The sequence below is a fragment of the Thermobia domestica genome, chromosome 7 (assembly GCF_964235325.1).
Source record: "Thermobia domestica chromosome 7, izTheDome1.hap1.1, whole genome shotgun sequence".
NCBI lineage: Eukaryota > Metazoa > Arthropoda > Insecta > Zygentoma > Lepismatidae > Thermobia > Thermobia domestica.
In genome coordinates, this window is record NC_137460.1 from 65,219,357 (window position 1) to 65,241,190 (window position 21,834).

The 21,834-nt window shown below is 37.9% G+C and overlaps 2 protein-coding genes across 5 annotated transcripts in view; one reads left to right on the forward strand and one right to left on the reverse strand.

The window, feature by feature from the left end:
• The window catches only part of LOC145690173 (phosrestin-2-like), a 624,883-nt gene that overhangs the window by 577,255 nt on the left and 25,794 nt on the right, over positions 1-21,834 (forward strand). The window contains exon 5 of the mRNA XM_081764804.1: positions 4,153-4,300. Coding sequence (XP_081620930.1) covers positions 4,153-4,300 — 148 coding nt within the window. The remainder of the gene's footprint in view (positions 1-4,152; positions 4,301-21,834) is intronic.
• Positions 1-21,834, reverse strand: part of LOC145690174 (uncharacterized) — a 345,250-nt gene that overhangs the window by 254,247 nt on the left and 69,169 nt on the right. The gene's annotated exons all lie outside the window — the stretch shown is intronic.

Consider the following 21,834-nt stretch of genomic DNA (forward strand, 5'->3'; position numbering starts at 1 on the left):
TTTTATAGTTGAAGTTTATAACGAAGAGGTGAAAAATCAAAGTTGATTTTTTTTATTGTAAGTACATATGTTACTATGGTTACTATAGTTAGTAACAACATTGATAAATGCATCTTACAATTTTCATGATTAAAAATATTGAAATTTTGTAATTTTTGCAAAGTTTAAAGTACGAAATTCTAGTGGGACATGATTTTTTTTTTAACCAAATATACATCCATAAAAAAATAAAAAAAGTAAAAATTTCAACTTTGGTCTATGACTGTGAACAAATTTATGAATTTTCAAATATTGCGGATATTTTATAAGAGGGGTTGAGTTCCCACAGAGCTCCAGGTAAGCTAAGTGGGCAGGACACCTAGAGCTCCAGTCTAGAGGTCTGCACGGATTCGGGCCGAGCCCGCGGACCGGACCCAGGCCTACAAAGCATATATCACTTCGGGCCAAGGCCGTAAATTTTTAAATGTGCAACCATATTTCTCAGGCCTTTTCGGACTCAACTTGTAAATATACTGTACAACGATACATTACCGTTCTTTCTGGAGAACTTTTAAAGCACAACTGCAAAATTAAACCGCTAAGTGCTGTAAATAAAAATACAACTTTGCATTAATTATTAAGTTTCTGCAATTCAGACTTATTTTGGGCTCATTTGATTATTATCACATGAGCTCAGGCCAGGCTTGGGCCTAAATGCTAAAACATATTTCGGACTGGGGTCGGATCTCACGTTATAAACTCACGGGCCGGGCTAAAAACTCCGGCCCGTGGAGACCTCTACTTCAGGCAAACTAAAGGTTGGGAATAACCAGCCCAAACCGATGTCGATGAAGGTCCTGCAGCATGTTTTATAGACTCTTCATGGACAGCGGCAGCACTAGTATTCCTCTTCGGTCACGTGTCCTGCAATGTAAGGTCAATATATATTACCTGCTCCAAAAGAAAACGCGTGTTTTTCGCGGAACAATATCTTTTGGCTATGGAAGATTCGAGAAAATCCGTTCCCGTAACTGACATTATTACAACTTTTAAAGCTGTGGATTCTGGTCGTAAAATAACAAAATATATAAGGTTTGCAAATGTAGTTTACACAATACATAACACAAATAATATAACAAGCAGGGGAAAACAGAAAAAAACTGTTATACAGTACGTTCCACACAACAGAAACATAAAAATCACTTGCATATTTAAAGTTTAAGGAAGGAATGTAGCACGTGACTATATGGCGTAGTTGGTACCGGATATCTTTGAGCTTTGGGAAGAGCCAAACATCCGATGGTGCTAAACTTCTTTTAAGGCTCTCAAAATCTCTAAAGCAGATTTCCCGAATTTATACATGAACTTGATGTTTGAGCGTTGCCGGAACCGCGACATTGCGCCAACTGGTTCCGAGTTCCTCGGTTGAGCTCACTACTCGTACTCTACCTGTTATGACCTGTTTACATTTTTCAAATTTATAATTAGGCAACCTATGAACTGTACTATATACAAGATCCAGTGTGATTGCATCATAAATGCCAAAATTACATTTCGGGAACTTTTTGACTGTCAGTCGTATATATATGCATATACAATATTTTATACAGTATATATTGTATCTTATGTCACGCATTCCTTCAACACAGTTCCACCGATTTTGTTTGAAAGAACGTTATCTTCCCGGTGGTCCTGGTCCCGTATAAATTTGATTAAGATGTAATGATAGTCTTTGGAGCTAGACTATGAAATACCTCAATAAGTGTAGTGTAAAAAGTGTAATTAACCGACTTTTTTGTGATCTCATATAAACTTTATAAGGATATAATAATAGTCTTTGCAATTAGTCCATAAAACTCTTCAATAGCTGTTAATGTTCGTACTATAATTGTATGTACGATCACGCATAACTTCGACATAGGTGCACCGATTTTGAAGATTCTTATTTTGTTTAAAAGACTATTCTTTTCCGGTAGCCCCGTATAAACTTCATTAGTATATAACTATAGTCTTCGGAGCTATACTATAAAACTATTTAATGGGTGACAGTGTTAATACCATAATAGTGTATATGATCACGCATAACTTCGACATAGGTGCACTGATTTCTTTTTTCTTTCTGAGTAGCTTTTCTACGCTGTTTCCATGTAAATTTATTTAATTTTACGATAGTCTTTGGAATTAGATCATGAAATTCTTTAACGGCTGACTGTATTAATATCCTATTAACTGACTTCATTATGCGCATGTTCACGCATAACTTTAACACAGATGTACCGATTTTGATTATTCTTTTTTTTTTCTTAGTTTCAAAGAGTATACTTTCTTGTAGATTTCACATAAATTTTATCATGATTTAATGATACTGTTCCACCTTTAGTTTAGTTTAGTTTAGCTATCTAACTAAACTACTGGAGTACTGAGAAACAGGAGAAGCTTAAAAAAAACTATTTCAACGAAGCATTAAAAAGCAGACAATAACTTTAAAAAAAATGTTATCCCATTTCAACAAAAGCTCTAAAAAAATACAAAATAATAAAAGCGCTTAAAAGCAGCAAATAAAAATAAAGCGCTTACAAGCAGAAAAATCATTAAAATTACCAATAAAAATTTTGAAATATGTATCAAGCCAAACAAATTATTGCCTTATAAAACTGTCGTCCAAACTAATTTTATATACAGTAGATATTAGTTTGTTTGGCTTTACAAATACTTCAAATATTGTCTGCTTTTAAGCGCTTTATTATTATTATTATTATTACTTTCGCTTTTAAGCACTTTTATAATTTATACTTTTTACTGCTTTTATTGAGATTAGTTAATATCTTTTAAAATTATTATGTTATTTCTTCTTTTATCTTTTGATACTCTATTCTTTTCAATTGGTTGAAACTTAGCTAATGTACATTACACATATCCAAGGTGTGAGCAACACGATAACGAAGTGTAATAGAAATAAAATGTACCGCGAACTTCTTTCAGTTTCTCGTGTCCCACTGTAATCCACGGACCACAGATTAGGAAAGCCTCTTCTAGATGATTTGAGGTACGTGGAAATTTCATGAATTTACACGATTTGTCGCAATTACATATTTTGGTTTAAACCAATTTTCTTACTTTAACACCTGGTTTAAATCAGCCAATCTTGACCTTAGGGTTTTTAAAATCATAGAATCATTCACCATAAATATACCAAATACAATGATTTTGTAACAAATTTATAATATAAATACTGACAAAATATGTTTTAGTATTGATCATCATATTTTTGAACATATGAATATTGACATATTGGGCACCTATAAATATCAAAGCAAGGATATATATATATATAAATATATGACATTCAATAGATATTCATAGACACTAACCCCAATGATATTGGGCCCGTTGCAAAATTTTATTCGACTTCTAACGGCTAGGATAAACTAGTGTTGCTTCGGACAGTTAGCAAACCTACATTTTTACAGCAAATCTCGTTATTCGTTATTTTCTATTGCTATTATTAGTTGTTTTCTTCAAGCCTCCGTCTCGTCTTCAAATTGCAGGCAGACTTAATACATATCTTGGTGTCAGGTAAGAGGCAAGCGTGGCTAACGACAACTATTTGCCTGATTGTGAGCTATTGGGAATTAGGTGACAGAGACTGGGGCACCTGTCGTTTTCAATAAGGATTAAAAAATATCTAAATATTTTCGTTTAAATGTTTATGCAACTCCTAACTTATAAATGTTTTGAAAAATCTTTGTCTTACGTCCTACGGTTATGCTGGCTAGGCTAAAGGAAACGGTGATGATGAGGAATGAATGCAATGGTGGAATGAATAAAATGGGAGGAAACGGAAGAACCCCAAGAAAAACCACCAACACGGTGTTTGTCCACCACATAAACCTACTTGGTGCGAGCTGGGATCGAACTAGGGACCCCATGCACCAGATGTGAACGCTCTACCACTAAGTTACCGTGCCCCTAAATGTTTTGAAGTTTGCCAATTATTAATGTTACTCACAGACAGAGATGTTTTTGCTTGATAATAAGATCAACTGGAAAACGCTGTTTTTTTTTAGTTGTTTTTGTTTGCATTACAATCAAATGATAAAACAATAATGTATTCATATAGCAAGATTGTACATAATAAAGTGTCTAATTTTAAAATTTCACTTTTATCAACAGGAGGCGCTCATAAAGCGACTTGGGCCAAACGCTTATCCATTTTCATTGGAGGTAACTCATTTGGCACCTCCTAGTGTCCAACTAGTTCCTGCAAAAGAGTATAACGGTGCGCCGATTGGCACCAGCTACGATATTCGAGCTTATGTTGGTATGTATTCCTACAACGTTATGAATTATTATTGTTTTAATTTACCTCCTCTTCAGTCTCCTAACATTATAAAAAAAAGCGCAAAGAACTAATGAGCATGCTACTAGTAAAATGTGTCCAAACTTGAATTTCTAATTGCGATTTTTATACTAATTTACGGATGTTGAATCTAATGAAATTATTTTTAAACACATCTGTCCATGGGATCACGAGAAAAATGACTCAAACTTGTGATATTTATTTATACCCCAAATTTGAGATCACTTTCCTAGGTACCCCATTGATGTGTACGTTTGCAAATAGTTGCATTGGATTTAGCGACCTCAAATTAAAAATTGAAATCAGAAATTTATCCAAGCATGGACACTTTTACTAACGACATAAGCGGTGCTTCAAAGAATCAAAATTTGAGGTAATTTTCCCCGTGATCCCATGAATGGACACCTATGTTTACAAAATAGTTCCATTTAATTTAATATTCTCAAATTAGATATCTATCCAAACGTGGGGACTTTTTACTAGTTGTGTGTATAATCGTTAGTTCTTTGTGAAAGAAATGTATTATAGTCTGATATTCGAAATTAATGTTCCATCACGTTAACAAATTATGTAGTCCTCCATTACTATTGGAAGGTGTCTGGTTCATGTACGTAGGGGGAATAGTACTTTTATGCTGAGTTAAAAAAAAACTAAATGCTATTTCTCTTTCTGTTTTTCTCTAAAGAAGTGGTAAATCCTTTGTTAGAAACTCTTAACGCTGATTCACATATACCGTCCAGTGCCATGCCGTTCTGTTACTGTTTTCTACACCATTTCCCAAGATGAACTGCAAGGAGCGTCAACTTCGTGACGCTTCGAGTACTCCGAAGAAACCCGAAGGATAGCGGCCAACGAGCTACGACCGGGCTGGTTTCTCTTCAAGGCGGTCTGTCGGGACACGGCACGTCAGGTGTGAATGAAAAAAAGACAACCCAATGAATGTTCAATGTCAAGGTCTGAAAAGAAACTTCGTGGACCACGGCATAGGAACGACACTATGGGTGAATTAATCTTTAAGTGTGCGATGCTCTTTTTCCTTTTTTTTTAAAAAAAAAAGATGCAGTTGTTACTTTTTTTTTACATCTTTTTTTAAGTCTTTTGTTTTGCGTTCAGATTTTTAAACAACCTATCTATCTAGTAATGATTTTCTAATGCTATTTCTCCTCGTCGTTAGTAAAGATATCTATAATGGTTGTGTTAAGGTGTAGTTCATTTCAGTATTAAAGCTGTGTGAGACGTGGATCTACAATTTAAGATGAAATTCTGGAATCAAACCTGGGACTCAGAGCATCAAAAGCACATGCTCTGCTGCTAGCTACTAGACCAGTGGACAATGCTAAAGATATTATAGATATTTTCTCTGAAATGCCGTGTGAATATACTGTACTTGCCACACATTGCATGTAAAATAGCCTAAGTATTTGATAATAATGATATGAAATTTATTGGATGATATAATGATTTTCGAACTTACAATCTAGTAAAATTCTTTGAGCTTCTTCTTCTTTTTTTTTTTTCAATAAGTTCATATTCTAGTTGCTGAGCCAACGACAATTAGAACTCTAGATAAGTTTCTCCCAACTCAATTACTGATTTACATAATACAAAAATTCGAAGTGATGAGTACAGTGCTCCATCCTTAGGTCTTGCTACCAAGCACTTACGATCGTCACTGTACGTACGAGTATATACACTGTTCTTAATTAGGCACGTGTATATGCGAATGTGTTTAAATTTGAGTACGTATGTTGTATGTATTTAGCTGTTGTATGTAATATATAACTGCTAACTCGTACTATTGAATAATTTGTAGATATAATTAATTTGAAATATTTGAATTATTTCCGATACAAGTAGTGCGGCAATTAGAAAACGAGTCTAAGTCCGTTAAAAAAAATTATAACAAGTTGAGTCAACTATCCCTTGTCCACAAACTACTTTGACGATCTAGTAAGACACTGGAATGACTTTCTGGAACTCTTGGGCTACAATGGTATTCAAAGTCCTCGTCACCGCTTTTTGGATAATAGAAACATTGTCAAAAATGCAACCCTTCAGTAATACAACTTGTTTAGAGCGGAATGTAGATATAGCGGAAACTTGTTCATTGTGAACAAATTCCATTGTTCCAACCAAGGAAATAGGTTAGGCATTTCTTTCTTCCTTTTATTTATTTATTTATTATTATAATTTGCATAACACGAAATCCATCCAATTCGAAAACGGAAAGCATTAATTGAAGAATTCTGTATATACTTCGTGAATATTTCGAAATATATTTTCAGAATAATTAACAATAGAAATTTTTTTTTAGTATATTCCAGTACTTTTAAAGCTTTTTTCTTGTTTGCGGATAATATAGTATACATTTCATTGATAGGGGTACGAATAATAACGAAGCCTGGCAGGCAGTGAAAAGATGTGAGAATGACCAAACAGCCTGGCTTTTCGCTTTATCAATGCTAACAAAGCGCTTTTGTGCATATTCCAAAGAGAATGAGAGAGAATGCAAACATATGAATTCGTGGAGAATATTCCTATTAGACCTACTGACTTTATACAAGACAATCCATTGAGGTTTTTACATCTTAGTGAACTAGTTTGTTCCCAAGTTTTTAACAGGGAACATTATAGCTAAGTCCTATGTCTTGTCTTTTAATGATAAAGTTATCAAAGCTAAAGGCAGACACAAACTCTCTGCACGGGAAATAATAACGCGATTTAAGTGCACGAAAATATTAATTTATGATGCACTAATACGTAAAGACAAAATAACGGAAATGGTCAAATCAAGAGAAAACCAAAGAAAACCAGCAACGAAGAAATTAACGAAGTCTTTTGGGAATGGTTCATTGATGTTAGATTAAGAGAATATGCACATAACTGAACCAATGCTACAAAATGAAACTCCTAAAATGCACTGCATAATAGTTTTATGCAATATAGGGCAGTGTAGTGCAGTGAAATTTAGTGTACAAATGTAATAAATAATTATATGATTGATAAACATACTGTGCAATTTTACATATACCAGTGTAAGATTGAAATCAGCGAAAATCTACACCCCTAAACAATAAATATGCCTATTGGTATGTAGTTAAAATTAATATAAGGTTATTCCGATTTATAGTAATCTGTTTATACAATTTTATATAATGCGGAAACTTGTCCAATTTGAAAAAATAGTTCGGTCCCTTGTGATTCCGCTTAGTTCTATTTTTTTCTTAAGTAATCTCAGGGAGAATGTAGTAACACACAAATTGATTTTTAGGTCAGAAACTTACGAACAATCGAAATTGTGCGTTGTGTGCTGGCGAAATTGTGATGTAACAGCTTTCTGTGGAGGCCAGTCCAACATTCCGCTTTTATGCTTACAATAGAGTTTTCAAAACTTCCACATAAAACGCCCCAATTTGGTTCCTGGGTACAAATTTCCGGTGAATTATTTCTTTACTGTCATCTTTAAAAAAATCAGGAGTATCTTGATTTTGATTGACTATTTTTTTGATTGGTGTGAATCAGAATCCTTCCACTCAGCACTTTTCTGTTTGGTTTCCGGATGCGCTCGAAAATCCACGTTTCATCCTCTATAATGGTACTCTGAAGAAAAATTGGCTGTTTCAGCAGCAGCCATCAGTTCCTGGCAATGGTGCACTCTTTCCAGTTTCTGTTTCGCTGTTAAATAACGGGGCAAGAAACGTGCACCCAGCTTCCGTTTCTTTAAACCCACTATTATTATTTGGCGAATAGTTTCATTATTCAGTCTCATGAGGAGTCTGAAATTGTCATGAGACTTGTATTTCAGTCATTCAAAATATCCCGAACTTGGTCATTAATTTCAGTCATATAGACAAATATGCTTGGACCTGGTTAACTGTGGATATTAGCCATTGCAAACATAGTGTCGGAAATTATGGATGGATAATCGGCAACATCGAATCGTATTCCCCCTTTTAGTCCGTTAAAAGTGGGACGATTGTGTTGCAACACATTTCAAGGTGTCGAGACGCACCTGTTTTAATTTATAACCAACATGTTCTAAATGACATTCATTTCTGGACAGTTTGTAAGAAACAACGGAAGTTTAAAATGTTTGAATAGTGAAAAAAACTGAAATAAATCAATATATTGACTGACTATATGCATGTAATTTCTGATCAATATATACGCATGTAAATATTATGTGCGTATTTAAGACGTCTCCAATTTAATTTCTCGTATTCGTAAACACTAGATTTAATCTTATTTCATAAAAATACTTACACACACTAAAATTATTTTCCCTGAAGTAGAAATCTTGCTAAATTCTTTTCTTGCAATTGTAATTGATAGGTTCATCCCAGTTATAAAAAATCTTAAAATCCTTAAAAGGGTTTTCCCGAAGTTACCTCAAGCCCTGCTGGTCTAGTGTTAGTGCGCACACCTTTGGAGCACGGTATCCGAGGCCCCGCATTCGTTTCTCGGTGGGACAGCTTTGAAATTTGAATGAATTACAATGGTTCGGATTCCATCTTAAACTGTAAGTCCATGTCTGATAAAATATCTGAGCTGAAAGTGCAGGTTAATCCCCAACGACCATCCCAAACATAGCTTCCGTAAAGTGAAGACGGCTATATCGCTTTCCTGGACACCAAAAGTAAGGATTCGTCGTATCTGATGGAAACATTGGGCTATTTTCTAAAACAAAATTTACAACCATCCAAACACGGTTCAGTTTAGAGTATTTGATATAGTCACTAGCATATTTCTAGCTATACTTAAAAAAAAAAAAAAAAAGCTTATACGAAACTATGCTTTAAGGCTGCGTGTAATAACAAATATTTGCAAGAATTGTGCAAGTATGCTTATTGGGAAATGACACAAGTTCTTGATTGGTTTTGTTCAAATAACATATATTAGTTTCACTCAGAAACAACTGAAAGCAGTAAAATAATTGCAATTTGCAAGTTTCAAACTCTAACAAAAATTAACGTACTACTCTGAGCTTCATTAGATGAGCATTGCGGGGAGTGCTTTTAGATGGTATTGATTCGTTAGAAGGGAGATTTAATTGATTTTCAGTCGTTCTCTGTCGTTAAATTCCCATTAAGGTTGGTCTAATTTAAAATTCTACCCTCACCGCATTTTATTTACAGAGTTAACTTCCCAGTTCTGATTACCTATTTGAATTGGTACACGATTGAAAACTTCATTTGTTTTTCTTTTTGTAGTTCTAGTTTATTTTCTTTGCACGAATACAGACTATTTTGCCTTCTTATACGTTCTTCTCTGTTAGAATTTACGGAGTAAATTTGTCTGACACAGAAATAAACTTTTTTTAAAAAATCTTTACTTGCAGCCAAGGACGTCCGCAGGTTTTGTTTCAAGTGCAGGACAAAAGACAGACATACAGGCGTAGTAGGAAATACATACATACTAGGGATGGCCACAAAGTTCCGGTTCCAGACCTGGATCCGAAAACCCGCTTCCAGAACCGGATCTTAGGAACCGGTTCCAGATCTGGATCCGAAAGCCCCCAAAGACCCGTAAAGGAGGCACAAAGTTCACCTTAAAAAATAATGCAAAGAGGACCTTGCGCTTGTGCCTTCCCCGTCCAGACCCGCTTGTGCCCCCAGAAAAAAAATTTTGGTCCACCAGTGGGTGTTTAGCCAAATGAGTTGGCCAGTTTGCCTGTTTAGCCAATGAGTTTGCCAGTTACCCAGTTTATTTAGCCAAATGAGACAAGCTGCTGCCGCCTGGGCGCCTGCCTGTCGCTTCCACCATTTCATCTAGCATACTGTTCACAGCTTGCCAGCAGCTCGCGTTTAGCGTAGGGATGGTAACAAAGTTTCGGTTCCAGACCTGGATCCAAAGAACCGGTTCCAGACCTAGATCCGAAGAACCGGTTCCAGATCTGGATCCGAAAAACCGGTTCCGGAACCGGATCTTCTAGAACCGGATCCATTCAGACCCGAAAACCGGTTCCACCAGGAACCGGTTCTGGCCATCCCTAATACATACATACACACACATGCACATATACTTTGATGCACGTGTGCGCACAATACATCATTTATATATTAAAATGATAGGTTTATACTGCATGTTTGTGGTCAAGAAAAGTTTATGTGTTTGTGGCCAATTTTTTGATAATGATATCTCGGAAACCACAAGCTCTAGGCAGATGCCGTTTTCGCTGATCAATTGCAAATTTTGTGTAGATTGTTCTAATCGAATTTTGTTTTAAAATAGCCAATTTCTTTATTACATTTTTCAGGAATACACGGGAAGTGTTCAATTTTTTAAAAAATAAAGCACATATCCTACGAGTTATTCATTCCAACACCGCATATTTGTATACAAGGGTTGTGTATTTCTCAGGTGTTTCTTTCATGGCCAATTGATAATGAAAAACGAAGGATAACCATTTCTCCAGTCTAAGATAAATCTTTATTGTTTGGTGTGTTTTGCCCAGTGAACACCATATATCATTGATATTACAATTAATTGTGTATGTAATGTATTTGCTTATTACATACTACATGCAAAAGGACAGGAAACACTGATCATACATAAATTAGAAACTCCAACTGGAAGTAGGCTCAAATCTTGCAAACGGTGCGAGATATTGCAAAAATAATATTTAAAAAAATCTCCCCTTTATGGTACTCCTTACCGATTTTTATCAAGACCTCTTTCACTTGTCTCTGTAAAGAGACATGTACAGATGTTGTGAGGAATGACACGGTGATTCATGCTCATATGTGAATGATGCGTTGTATAGAGAGTGCAGGTTCAGCTAGTAATATAAAACAAAAGTTAATACTACAGTATAATATCCTTATCCTTATTACTACAGTAAACAAACTACAATATTTAATATGAATATATCAAGTGCCATAATATGTTAGTAGGCAAATTAGTAGGCTATGCCTTGACATACAATGAGCACCGAAACGTCCAAGAACTAAACGTCCATCGAAAATCCAGTGGGGCAACTGCGCCCTGGACCCCCGCAGCGAGCAGCCATGTTTGCAGTATATAATTAGGTTAAATACTTGTGTGTCTCAGAAACTCTATATCATTATTCGTAGATATTATTAGGAATAACAGAAGTATAGAATCTTCATTTCTTTTTTAAAAGATTCTTTGCTTTTTATTAGGCGTCTCTGTAATTAATGCAGATTAGTCCAAAATGAAAAATAAAACACCCTATTGCTTATCTTTTCGAATTGCGTTTCGAGTAATCTTGAGAAGCAAAGTTTTAAGCAAACACAGGAAGTTACCTAATGCATATTATTATCGCTACGTAGGATATTAATTAACGAAGAACAATTAGTATTTGGAGTGTTTACAAGGGAATCATGTCATATTACAAAAGTTGTGAAAAAAAAAAGACATAGAAAAGAAACATAAAGATTGTATGGTACGCTTAAGTACATAGAAAAGTTAACACTTTTTTTTTTCATTATAAAAGTTATTTACAATGCCTGGACAAATCTTTTAATTCCTGCAGGCAGCCTCAGATCTTAAAACAGATTAAATATGTCCAAAATGACCAAAAAGTGAACTTGATTCTCTTGTGCACTGAATGCGCCATACTTTACTGATACGTTAAATGTTTTATAAAATCGACGGTTGACTAGGAAAATGGTCAGTGCGTAGGGCGCAGGGGATCAATCGAGTTTCCTGCACACTCTCCAGATCTTAAGCTGCTCGATTTTTTCATTACGGGGCACAGTGAAACATTAGGTGTACCGTAGTAAACCATGTAAGCTGTAAATATTTTGGGACGAGATTCAAATGGTGTGCGTAGAAACTCTATTGGTCACTTTGGTATGAAGTACGGAAGTAGTCGTAACTCGTACTCAGAAATGTATCAATGTTAAAGGCCACCATTTTAAACATTTACTTTAACCGCCATTTGGAACATTCAGTTTGTCCAAAAAGTACAATTATTTTTCGAATTCGATTGTCGTCTTATTTTTCCCAGAAATTTAACCTTGTAGGTTTGGATTTTTTTTTTTTTTTTTTTTTTTTTAATGACAGTCCAAAGAGTGACATTCTTTTTTACGCACCCGTATTACTCAGTAAAGTGGTTAAGACTTTTGAAACAATCTTCATTCTTTCTCAGTTCAAGATCTGAGCATATGACGTCATAATTGATTTTAAAACTCTTTCAGTTTAAGAAAACTTTAAAATTATTTAACGAGAAGTACATCAAATTCAATGCATTACAGCCATTTCCCCGATTTCCTTTAATAATACATCGCGCATGAACTCAAGTGGCATTTTAAGAGACGAAAGACTACGGCACTGTAGCCAACGTGTGTCTTCACAAAGTAGCTAAATGACGTACAAAGTCTGGCAAAAAGTGACTAAACTTATCTCAAATTATAACAGTAACAGAATTTAACAGTAGAGTGAGCAAAGCATTTCATCATTTTAACGTGCTAATTTCGAACATTCAGTAATATTCTTTCTCATACACTCAAATCAAACACTTTCATGATTTGCACTTAATTTTTTTTTTTTTTTTTTTTTTTTTTTTTTTTGTACTAAGCTTCTTCATTGAGGAGGAGTGCTCAAACCGATTGAATTATTTTCTGTTTCCAATTCTTGCAGTCACTTTGGTTACATTTTAACGACATTGTTGATCTACAAAGACACTAAAAACATTCAGTCCAAGGCAGATGCGCACCCAGAATGTTATGTTGGGGAAGAGAGGGATCCAAGCTTTTGGGAATATCCAATACTACAAGCCGTATATCTATGTAGTATTAAACGGGTATTATTCTTAGGTGCATTTCGCCAGCCCCCCCACCTTGGAGTTTCGAAGAAAAACCTATGCCAATCGTTTGTGCTACGTTTGTGCCGGAATGTACCGCAAAAATTTTCGTTTGTACCACTTCCAGTACGAAGTTATAATAGTTTTAAAGTGGGGGGGCTGGGGAAACTGCAGCCCCCCAACCTAGGAATTTCAAAACAAAACCTATGCCAACCGTTTGTGCTACGTTTGTGCCGGAATGTACCGCAAAAATTTTCGTTTGTACCACTTCCGGTACGAAGTTATAAGGGTTTTAAAGTGGGGGACTGGAGAAACGGCAGCCTCCAAACTTGGAATTTCGAAACAAAACCTATGGCAATCGTTTGTGCTACGTTTGTGCCGGAATGTACCGCAAAAATTTCGTTTGTACCACTTCCGGTACGAAGTTATAAGGGTTTTAAAGTGGGGGGGCTGGAGAAACGGCAGCCTCCAAACTTGGAATTTCGAAACAAAACCTATGCCAATCGTTTGTGCTACGTTTGTGCCTGAATGTACCGCAAAAATTTTCGTATGTTCCACTTCCGGTACGAAGTTATAAGGGTTTTAAAGTGGGGGGCTGGGGAAACGGCAGCCTCCAAATTTGGAATTTTGAAACAAAACCTATGGCAATCGTTTGGGCTACGTTTGTGCCGGAATGTACCGCAAAAATTTTCGTTTGTACCACTTCCGGTACGAAGTTATAAGGGTTTTGTAGTGGCGGGCTGGGGAAACGGCAGCCCCCCACCTAGGAATTTCAAATCAAAATTTATGTCAATCGTTTTGCTAGGTTTGTGCCTGAATGTACCGCAAAAATTTTCGTTTGTACCACTTCCGGTACAAAGTTATAAGGGATTAAAAGTGGGGGTGCTATAGAAACGGCAGCCTCCAACCTTGGAATTTCGAAGAAAAACCTATGCCAATCGTTTGTGCTACGTTTGTGCCGGAATGTTCCGCAAAAATTTTCGTTTGTACCACTTCCGGTACGAAGTTATAAGGGTTTTGAAGTGGGGGGCTGGGGAAACGGCAGCCCCCCACCTAAAAATTTCAAAACAAAACCTATGCCAATCGTTTATGCTACGTTTGTGCCGGAATGTACAGCAAAAATTTTCGTTTGTACCACTTTCCGTACGAAGTTATAAGGGTTTTAAAGTGGGGGACTGGAGAAACGGCAGCCTCCAACTTTGGAATTTAGAAACAAAAACTGTGCCAATCGTTTGTGCTACGTTTGTGCCGGAATGTACCGAAAAAATTTTCGTTTGTACCACTTCCAGTATGAAGTTATAAGGGTTTCAAAATGGGGGGGGGCTTGAGAAACGGTAGCCTCCAACCTTCGAATTTCAAAACAAAACATATGCCAATCGGATGTGCTACGTTTGTGCCGAAATGTACCGCAAAAATTTTCGTTTGTACCACTTCCGGTACGTAGTTATAAGGGTTTTAAAGTGGGGGGGATGGAGAAACGGCAGTCTCCAACCTTGGAATTTCGAAACAAAACCTATGTGTGCTACGTTCTCCAGCCCCCGTTGTATTGAATTTGATGTTTCTGAAGTTTGCCCCCACTTTAAAACTCTTATAATTTCGTAGCGGAAGTGGTACAAACGAAAATTTTTGCGGTACATTCCGCCACAAACATAGCACAGACGATTGGCATAGGTTTTGTTTCGAAATTCCAAGGTTGGAGGCTGCCGTTTCTCCAGCCCTCCCACTTTAAAACCCTTATAATTTCGTACCGGAAGTGGTACAAACGAAAATTTTTGCGGTACATTCCGGCACAAACGTAGCACAAACGATTGGCATAGGTTTTGTTTTGAAATTCCTAGGTGGGGGCTGCCGTTTCCCCAGCCCCCCCACTTTAAATCCCTTATAACTTCGTACCGGAAGTGGTACAAACGAAAATTTTTGCTGTACATTCCAGCACAAACTTAGCACAAACGATTTGCATAGGTTTTGTTTCGAAATTCCAAGGCTGGAGGCTGCTGTCTCTCCACCCCCACCACTTTAAATGACTTATAACTTCGTACCGGAAGTGGTACAAACGAAAATGTTTGCGGTATATTCCGCCACAAACGTAGTATAAACGATTGGCATAGGTTTTGTTTCGAAATTCCAAGATAGGGGGTTGCCGTTTCTCCAGTCCCCCACTTTAAAACCCTTATAACTTCGTACCGGAATTGGTACAAACAAAAATTTTTGCGGTACATTCCGGCACAAACTTAGCACAAACGATTTGCATAGGTTTTGTTTCGAAATTTCAAGTTTGGAGGCTGCCGTTCCTCCAGCCCCCCCTCCCCAACATTAAAACCCTTATAACTTCGTACCGGAAGTGGTACAAACGAAAATTTTTGCAGTACATTCCGGCACAAACGTAGCCCAAACGTTTGCCATAGGTTTTGTTTCGAAATTCCAAGTTTAGGCTGCCGTTTCTCCAGCCCCCCACTTTAAAACCCTTATAACTTCGTACCGGAAGTGGTACAAACGAAAATTTTTGCGGTACATTCCGCCACAAACATAGCACAGACGATTGGCATAGGTTTTGTTTCGAAATTCCAAGGTTGGAGGCTGCCGTTTCTCCAGCCCTCCCACTTTAAAACCCTTATAATTTCGTACCGGAAGTGGTACAAACGAAAATTTTTGCGGTACATTCCGGCACAAACGTAGCACAAACGATTGGCATAGGTTTTGTTTTGAAATTCCTAGGTGGGGGCTGCCGTTTCCCCAGCCCCCCCACTTTAAATCCCTTATAACTTCGTACCGGAAGTGGTACAAACGAAAATTTTTGCTGTACATTCCAGCACAAACTTAGCACAAACGATTTGCATAGGTTTTGTTTCGAAATTCCAAGGCTGGAGGCTGCTGTCTCTCCACCCCCACCACTTTAAATGACTTATAACTTCGTACCGGAAGTGGTACAAACGAAAATGTTTGCGGTATATTCCGCCAAAAACGTAGTATAAACGATTGGCATAGGTTTTGTTTCGAAATTCCAAGATAGGGGGTTGCCGTTTCTCCAGTCCCCCACTTTAAAACCCTTATAACTTCGTACCGGAAGTGGTACAAACGAAAATTTTTGCTGTACATTCCGGCACAAACGTAGCCCAAACGATTGCCATAGGTTTTGTTTCGAAATTTCAAGTTTGGAGGCTGCCGTTCCTCCAGCCCCCCCTCCCCAACATTAAAACCCTTATAACTTCGTACCGGAAGTGGTACAAACGAAAATTTTTGCAGTACATTCCGGCACAAACGTAGCCCAAACGTTTGCCATAGGTTTTGTTTCGAAATTCCAAGTTTAGGCTGCCGTTTCTCCAGCCCCCCACTTTAAAACCCTTATAACTTCGTACCGGAAGTGGTACAAACGAAAATTTTTGCGGTACATTCCGCACAAACGTAGCAAAAACGATCGGCATAGGTTTTGTTTCGAAATTTCAAGTTTGGAGGCTGCCGTTTCTCCAGCCCCCCCACATTAAAACCCTTATAACTTCGTACCGGAATTGGTACAAACAAAAATTTTTGCGGTACATTCCGGCACAAACGTAGCACATACGATTGGCATAGGTTTTGTTTTGAAATTCTTGGGTGGGGGGCTGCCGTTTCTCCAGCCCTTCCACTTTAAAACCCTTATAACTTCGTACCGGAAGTGGTACAAACGAAAATTTTTGCGGTACATTCCGGCACAAACGATTGCCATAGGTTTTGTTTCGAAATTCTAAGGAATTGGTTGCCGTTTTCCCAGCCTCCACATTAAAACTCTTATAACTTCGTACCGGAAGTGGTACACACGAAAATTTTTGCGGTACATTCCGCCACAAACGTAGCACAAATGATTGGCATAGGTTTTGTTTTGAAATTCCTAGGTGGGGGCTGCCGTTTCCCCAGCCCCCCGACCTTAAATCCCTTATAACTTCGTACCGGAAGTGGTACAAACGAAAATGCTTGCGGTATATTCCGCCACAAACGTAGCATAAACGATTGGCATAGGTTTTGTTTCGAAATTCCAAGGTAGGGGGTTGCCGTTTCTCCAATCCCCCACTTAAAAACCCTTATAACTACGTACCGGAAGTGGTACAAACGAAAATTTTTGCGGTACATTCCGCAAAAACGATTGGCATAGGTTTTGTTTCGAAATTTCAAGTTTGGAGGCTGCCGTTTCTCCAGCCCCACTACATTAAAACCCTTATAACTTCGTACCGGAAGTGGTACAAACGAAAATTTTTGCGGTACATTCCGGCACAAACGTAGCACAAACGATTGGCATAAGTTTTGTTTTGAAATTCTTGGGTGGGGGGCTGCCGTTTCCCCAGCCCTTCCACTTTAAAACCCTTATAACTTCGTACCGGAAGTGGTACAAACGAAAATGTTTGCGGTACATTCCGGCACAAACAATTGCCATAGGTTTTGTTTCGAAATTCTAAGGAATGGGTTGCCGTTTCCCCAGCCCCCACATTAAAACTCTTATAACTTCGTACCGGAAGTGGTACACACGAAAATTTTTGCGGTACATTCCGCCACAAACGTAGCACAAACGATTGCCATAGGTTTTGTTTCGAAATTCCAAGTTTGGAGGCTGCCGTTTCCCCAGCCCCCCACTTTAAAACCCTTATAACTTCGTACCGGAAGTGGTACAAACGAAAATTTTTGCGGTACATTCCGGCAGAAACGCAGCACAAACGATTGCCATAGGTTTTGTTTCAAAATTCCAAGTTTGGAGGCTGCCGTTTCTCCAGCCCCCCACTTTAAAACCCTTATAACTTCGTACCGGAAGTGGTATAAACGAAACTTTTTGCGGTAAATTCCGGCACAAACGTAGCACAAACGATTGGCATAGGTTTTGTTTCGAAATTCCAAGGTAGGGGGTTGCCGTTTCCCCAGCCCCCACATTAAAACTCCTTTAACTTCGTACCGGAAGTGGTACAAACGAAAATGTTTGCGGTACATTCCGGCACAAACGTAGCCCAAACGATTGGCATAGGTTTTGTTTCGAAATTCCAAGGTTCGAGTCTGCCATTTCTCCAGTCCCCCACTTTAAAACCCTTATAACTTCGTACCGGAAGTGGTACAAACGAAAATTTTTGCGGTACATTCCGGCACAAACGTAGCACAAACGATTGGCATAGGTTTCGTTTCGAAATTCCAAGGTAGAGGATTGCTATTCCCCAGCCCCCCACTTTAAAACTCTTGTAACTTTGTATCTGAAGTGGTACAAAAGAAAATTTTTGCGGTACATTCCGGCACAAACGTAGCACAAACGATTGGCATAGGTTTTGTTTCGAAACTCCAAGGTGGGGGGGCTGGCGAAATGCACCTATTATTCTTCACTCGAAAGGATGATAAGTAATTGTAGAATACTTCCACCTATATTTAAGAATAAAATGATAGAACTAGATTGTTTTTTGTAAAAGAAAGACTACAGATGAAGCGCATGTTCAAAATTTTTATGTTACATCGATCATTTCGCTGTTAAACAAGTATAATTTTATTGAGAAAGTATACAAATGAAGGGTAGGAAAAAAAAAAAAAAGAAGGAATGTCACAAAACTGCATTTTCGAGAAAAAACCGTTTTAATATTCAAAACCGCGTAGAAAAGAGTAGGGTTATTAAATCTTTTGCCCCTTTTTACATGGACATTTCTACATGCATGGCATATAGAGTCAAATAGTACAAAGAGTCACCAACAGATAGGACAAAGCACCCGATAAAGCACATACATGGACATTACTTGTTTTTTACCCTTACCCTTCAAATGTATGTTGAGTTAGGGGTTTTTTCTGGGGGGATCGGACCCGATGGATTATCACGTGAATGCGCCCCTGGCCCAGGCCTGTAGCCATTCCAAAAATGTAGGGGGGTCCGGCTGAAGATAGGGGGCCCGACCCAACCATATTATAGTTCATTTGCAAGCCTACCGTGAAAATTTTGGGGGGCCGGCTAAATTTTAGGGGAGCCCGGCGCCTAGAACCCCCCTGGACACGGGCCTGCCCTGACTCAAGCCAAAAATACACTCGAAAGAAATTATACACAAATTAACTTCTTCGCGCTGAACTTGACTAGAAGTTTTAGAAACCCCGGTCTGCGGTGAGGCTCTGACAAGTAAGTAAGAAATAAGTGAGATACATATTGCGGTATGGCGTTATAATTACTGTTGCAAGCAGAAGAAAGCAAATAGTAAGCTTCTTTTGGTTTCAGTTAATACTTCTCTCAAAGAAATTTTGGTTGGAAAACAGGAAAAGACAATTCAATTACTGCTGAGAAAAATGGTCAGAAATTGGATATTTTGAACGCAGAATTGGCCAACATTATAGCTTATCAGTATTCAAAATGGCTAGATTTAGCCACAGAATTACTAAATTGACAACACTGGCCTACGATGCTCACTTGCACGCAACAATCAAACATTCAGCTCCCATGACATTTGGTTGTTTCGATCTAATACTTCTTTTTTTTTTTTCTTTATTCCGTGACATGCTCTATAAAGAGAACGGATGAGAAAGAACTATTTAAGATTAAGTAAAAACGAACATTAATCAATACATTGTACTAGATCATCCTTTAGTGAAAGTTAAGACCGACGTTAACTAGTTAATTATATGCAGTGTGTCCATGGCCGCTCCCAGCGGGGAGCAGTTGCCCTCCTGGATTTTCGAAAGATGTTCAGTTCTTGAAAATACATGTCAAAATATATACTAATTTTGCTCTCACATACTTAACATATTTATATTAAATACTATAGTACCAGGTGCGCACACAGAAATTTCTGTTAGGAGGGATCCAAGCTTTGGGGGAAGGGTCCAATACTACAAGCTACGACTATGTATAGTTTATTCAAGGAACGTTCAGTACCTCATGTAAACAGATACACGTGGTAATTGCTTCACTTTATTGGTTCAAGAGCCTTGGAACATCCATGCAGCAGAAGAAAATAGTCCATTGTCAAATAAGCTGTTTTTCAATGTTTTTGTTGCGTGTAAGGCTCATTACCAGAAATGCAATTTCCTTACAGTTATATAACAGAAACAACACGGTCTAAAAACTAAATTGAATTAATGCAATAAAGAGAATGCGCATGCGCAGAAAGTGGCTTTGACCCACTTTACGCGCGAATCACGGTTTACAGTGTGGCTGCGTGCGAGGAATATGTAAAACGCCGACAGGGTACAAGCACGTGCTTCTCGAAAGAAGCGCTGACCGATAGCCGATCATCCGATGACTGGCGGAGTAATACCATTCTGTAATGTTTACATCAGGATCAGAAGGTTTGTTGAATGAACTTTAGTATTGAGCGGGTATTATTCTGCACCCGAAAAGACAATAAGTAATTGTAAAATATTTCCACCTACATTTTCGGGGGGAAAAAGTGATAGAACTAGATTGCTTTTATAAGAGAAAGTGCACATAAAATGTAGGATCCAATTTTCATGCCCTGTTAAGCAAGTGTAGTTTTATAAAATGTACAAATGTATGTTGAGTTAGGAAGTTTTGGAGGGCCCGAACACGGTGGACCTCCCGTATGTGCACCCTGTATACTACTATAGTTAATAAGGACATGGCCATTAATAATTGTTGTTTTATATTATGGATTATGTGCACGTGTACATTGAAGTATGTGTGTAGGGTCTATTCGCAACTGTGTTTGTGTATCGGTCTTTCGCCCCCTTCTTTAAACCGGTCTTTTGTTTTCCCCTTCGAGTTGTCTTCTGCCAAAACCAAACCACTTGGCGTAACAGCCCAGGCTGGAGCCTAAACCTACTCCAGCGTCATCTGCTAGCTACCGGCTGAACTACGTCCAGCCTAGCGGCGAGCACGTGGTCAGCACGATGCAACGTCCTAACAGGTGCACCAGAAGCTTCCTAGACCTAGTGGTCGTCACGTCTTGTTTTCACGTTACTCCCCAGTTTGCCTCACGACACCGGGTGGACGGAATATTGGGAAGCACTGACCGGGCATCGAATTCAGGATCACGTGCACATGAATCCAATGATCTAACCACTGGACTACAGTGCCCTCCTGGTTTTCTGCCCTACTTGGAAAACTCCTGCAGGCGTCCCTGAATGTCATTCAGCCGGTTTGCCCGAACCGGTTGTTAAAATTGACTCTTTACATCTAAATTTAGCACTTAGGAAAAAAATCTAGTACTATTTTTGATAATGATGATAATTTTGATTTTAACGTCCCTTTCTCAGTAAGGCCATATGAGATGTGGACCTACAACTTAACGTGGAATCCGAACCACATGAGCTCCCGCCGGCAATCGTAACCGGGTCTCCCACGCTGAAGACGCGTACGCTAACTGTTTAGCCACGAGAGAGCTCTGGTACTATTTTTGAAAAGCAATATTCAAAATATCAATATAAAATGCTATACAGCATGATTTAATACAATTACCACTGCTAGTACGATTATAACTGGAATAAGCAACAATAACATAATCAAATAGTAATAATATTAAGTTAGCTTATATACTGGCCATAGAACCGGTCGTTAAGTGATTTGACTGACACCACTGAGCACATGGGAATCAGAAAAACTTAAAATGAAACAAATTCTTACTAGTACTGGCATTTGGTTTGCTTCATCGAAATGAAGAAAAGAGTAAATCCTGATGATAAATTTTACGGACGAGAATATAAGTTCAGTTAAATGCCTTCAAACCTACTGCTTTCGAACGTTTTAATAAATGTGCGATTTTCTGAAAGAACGTTTCGACAAGGAATTCAA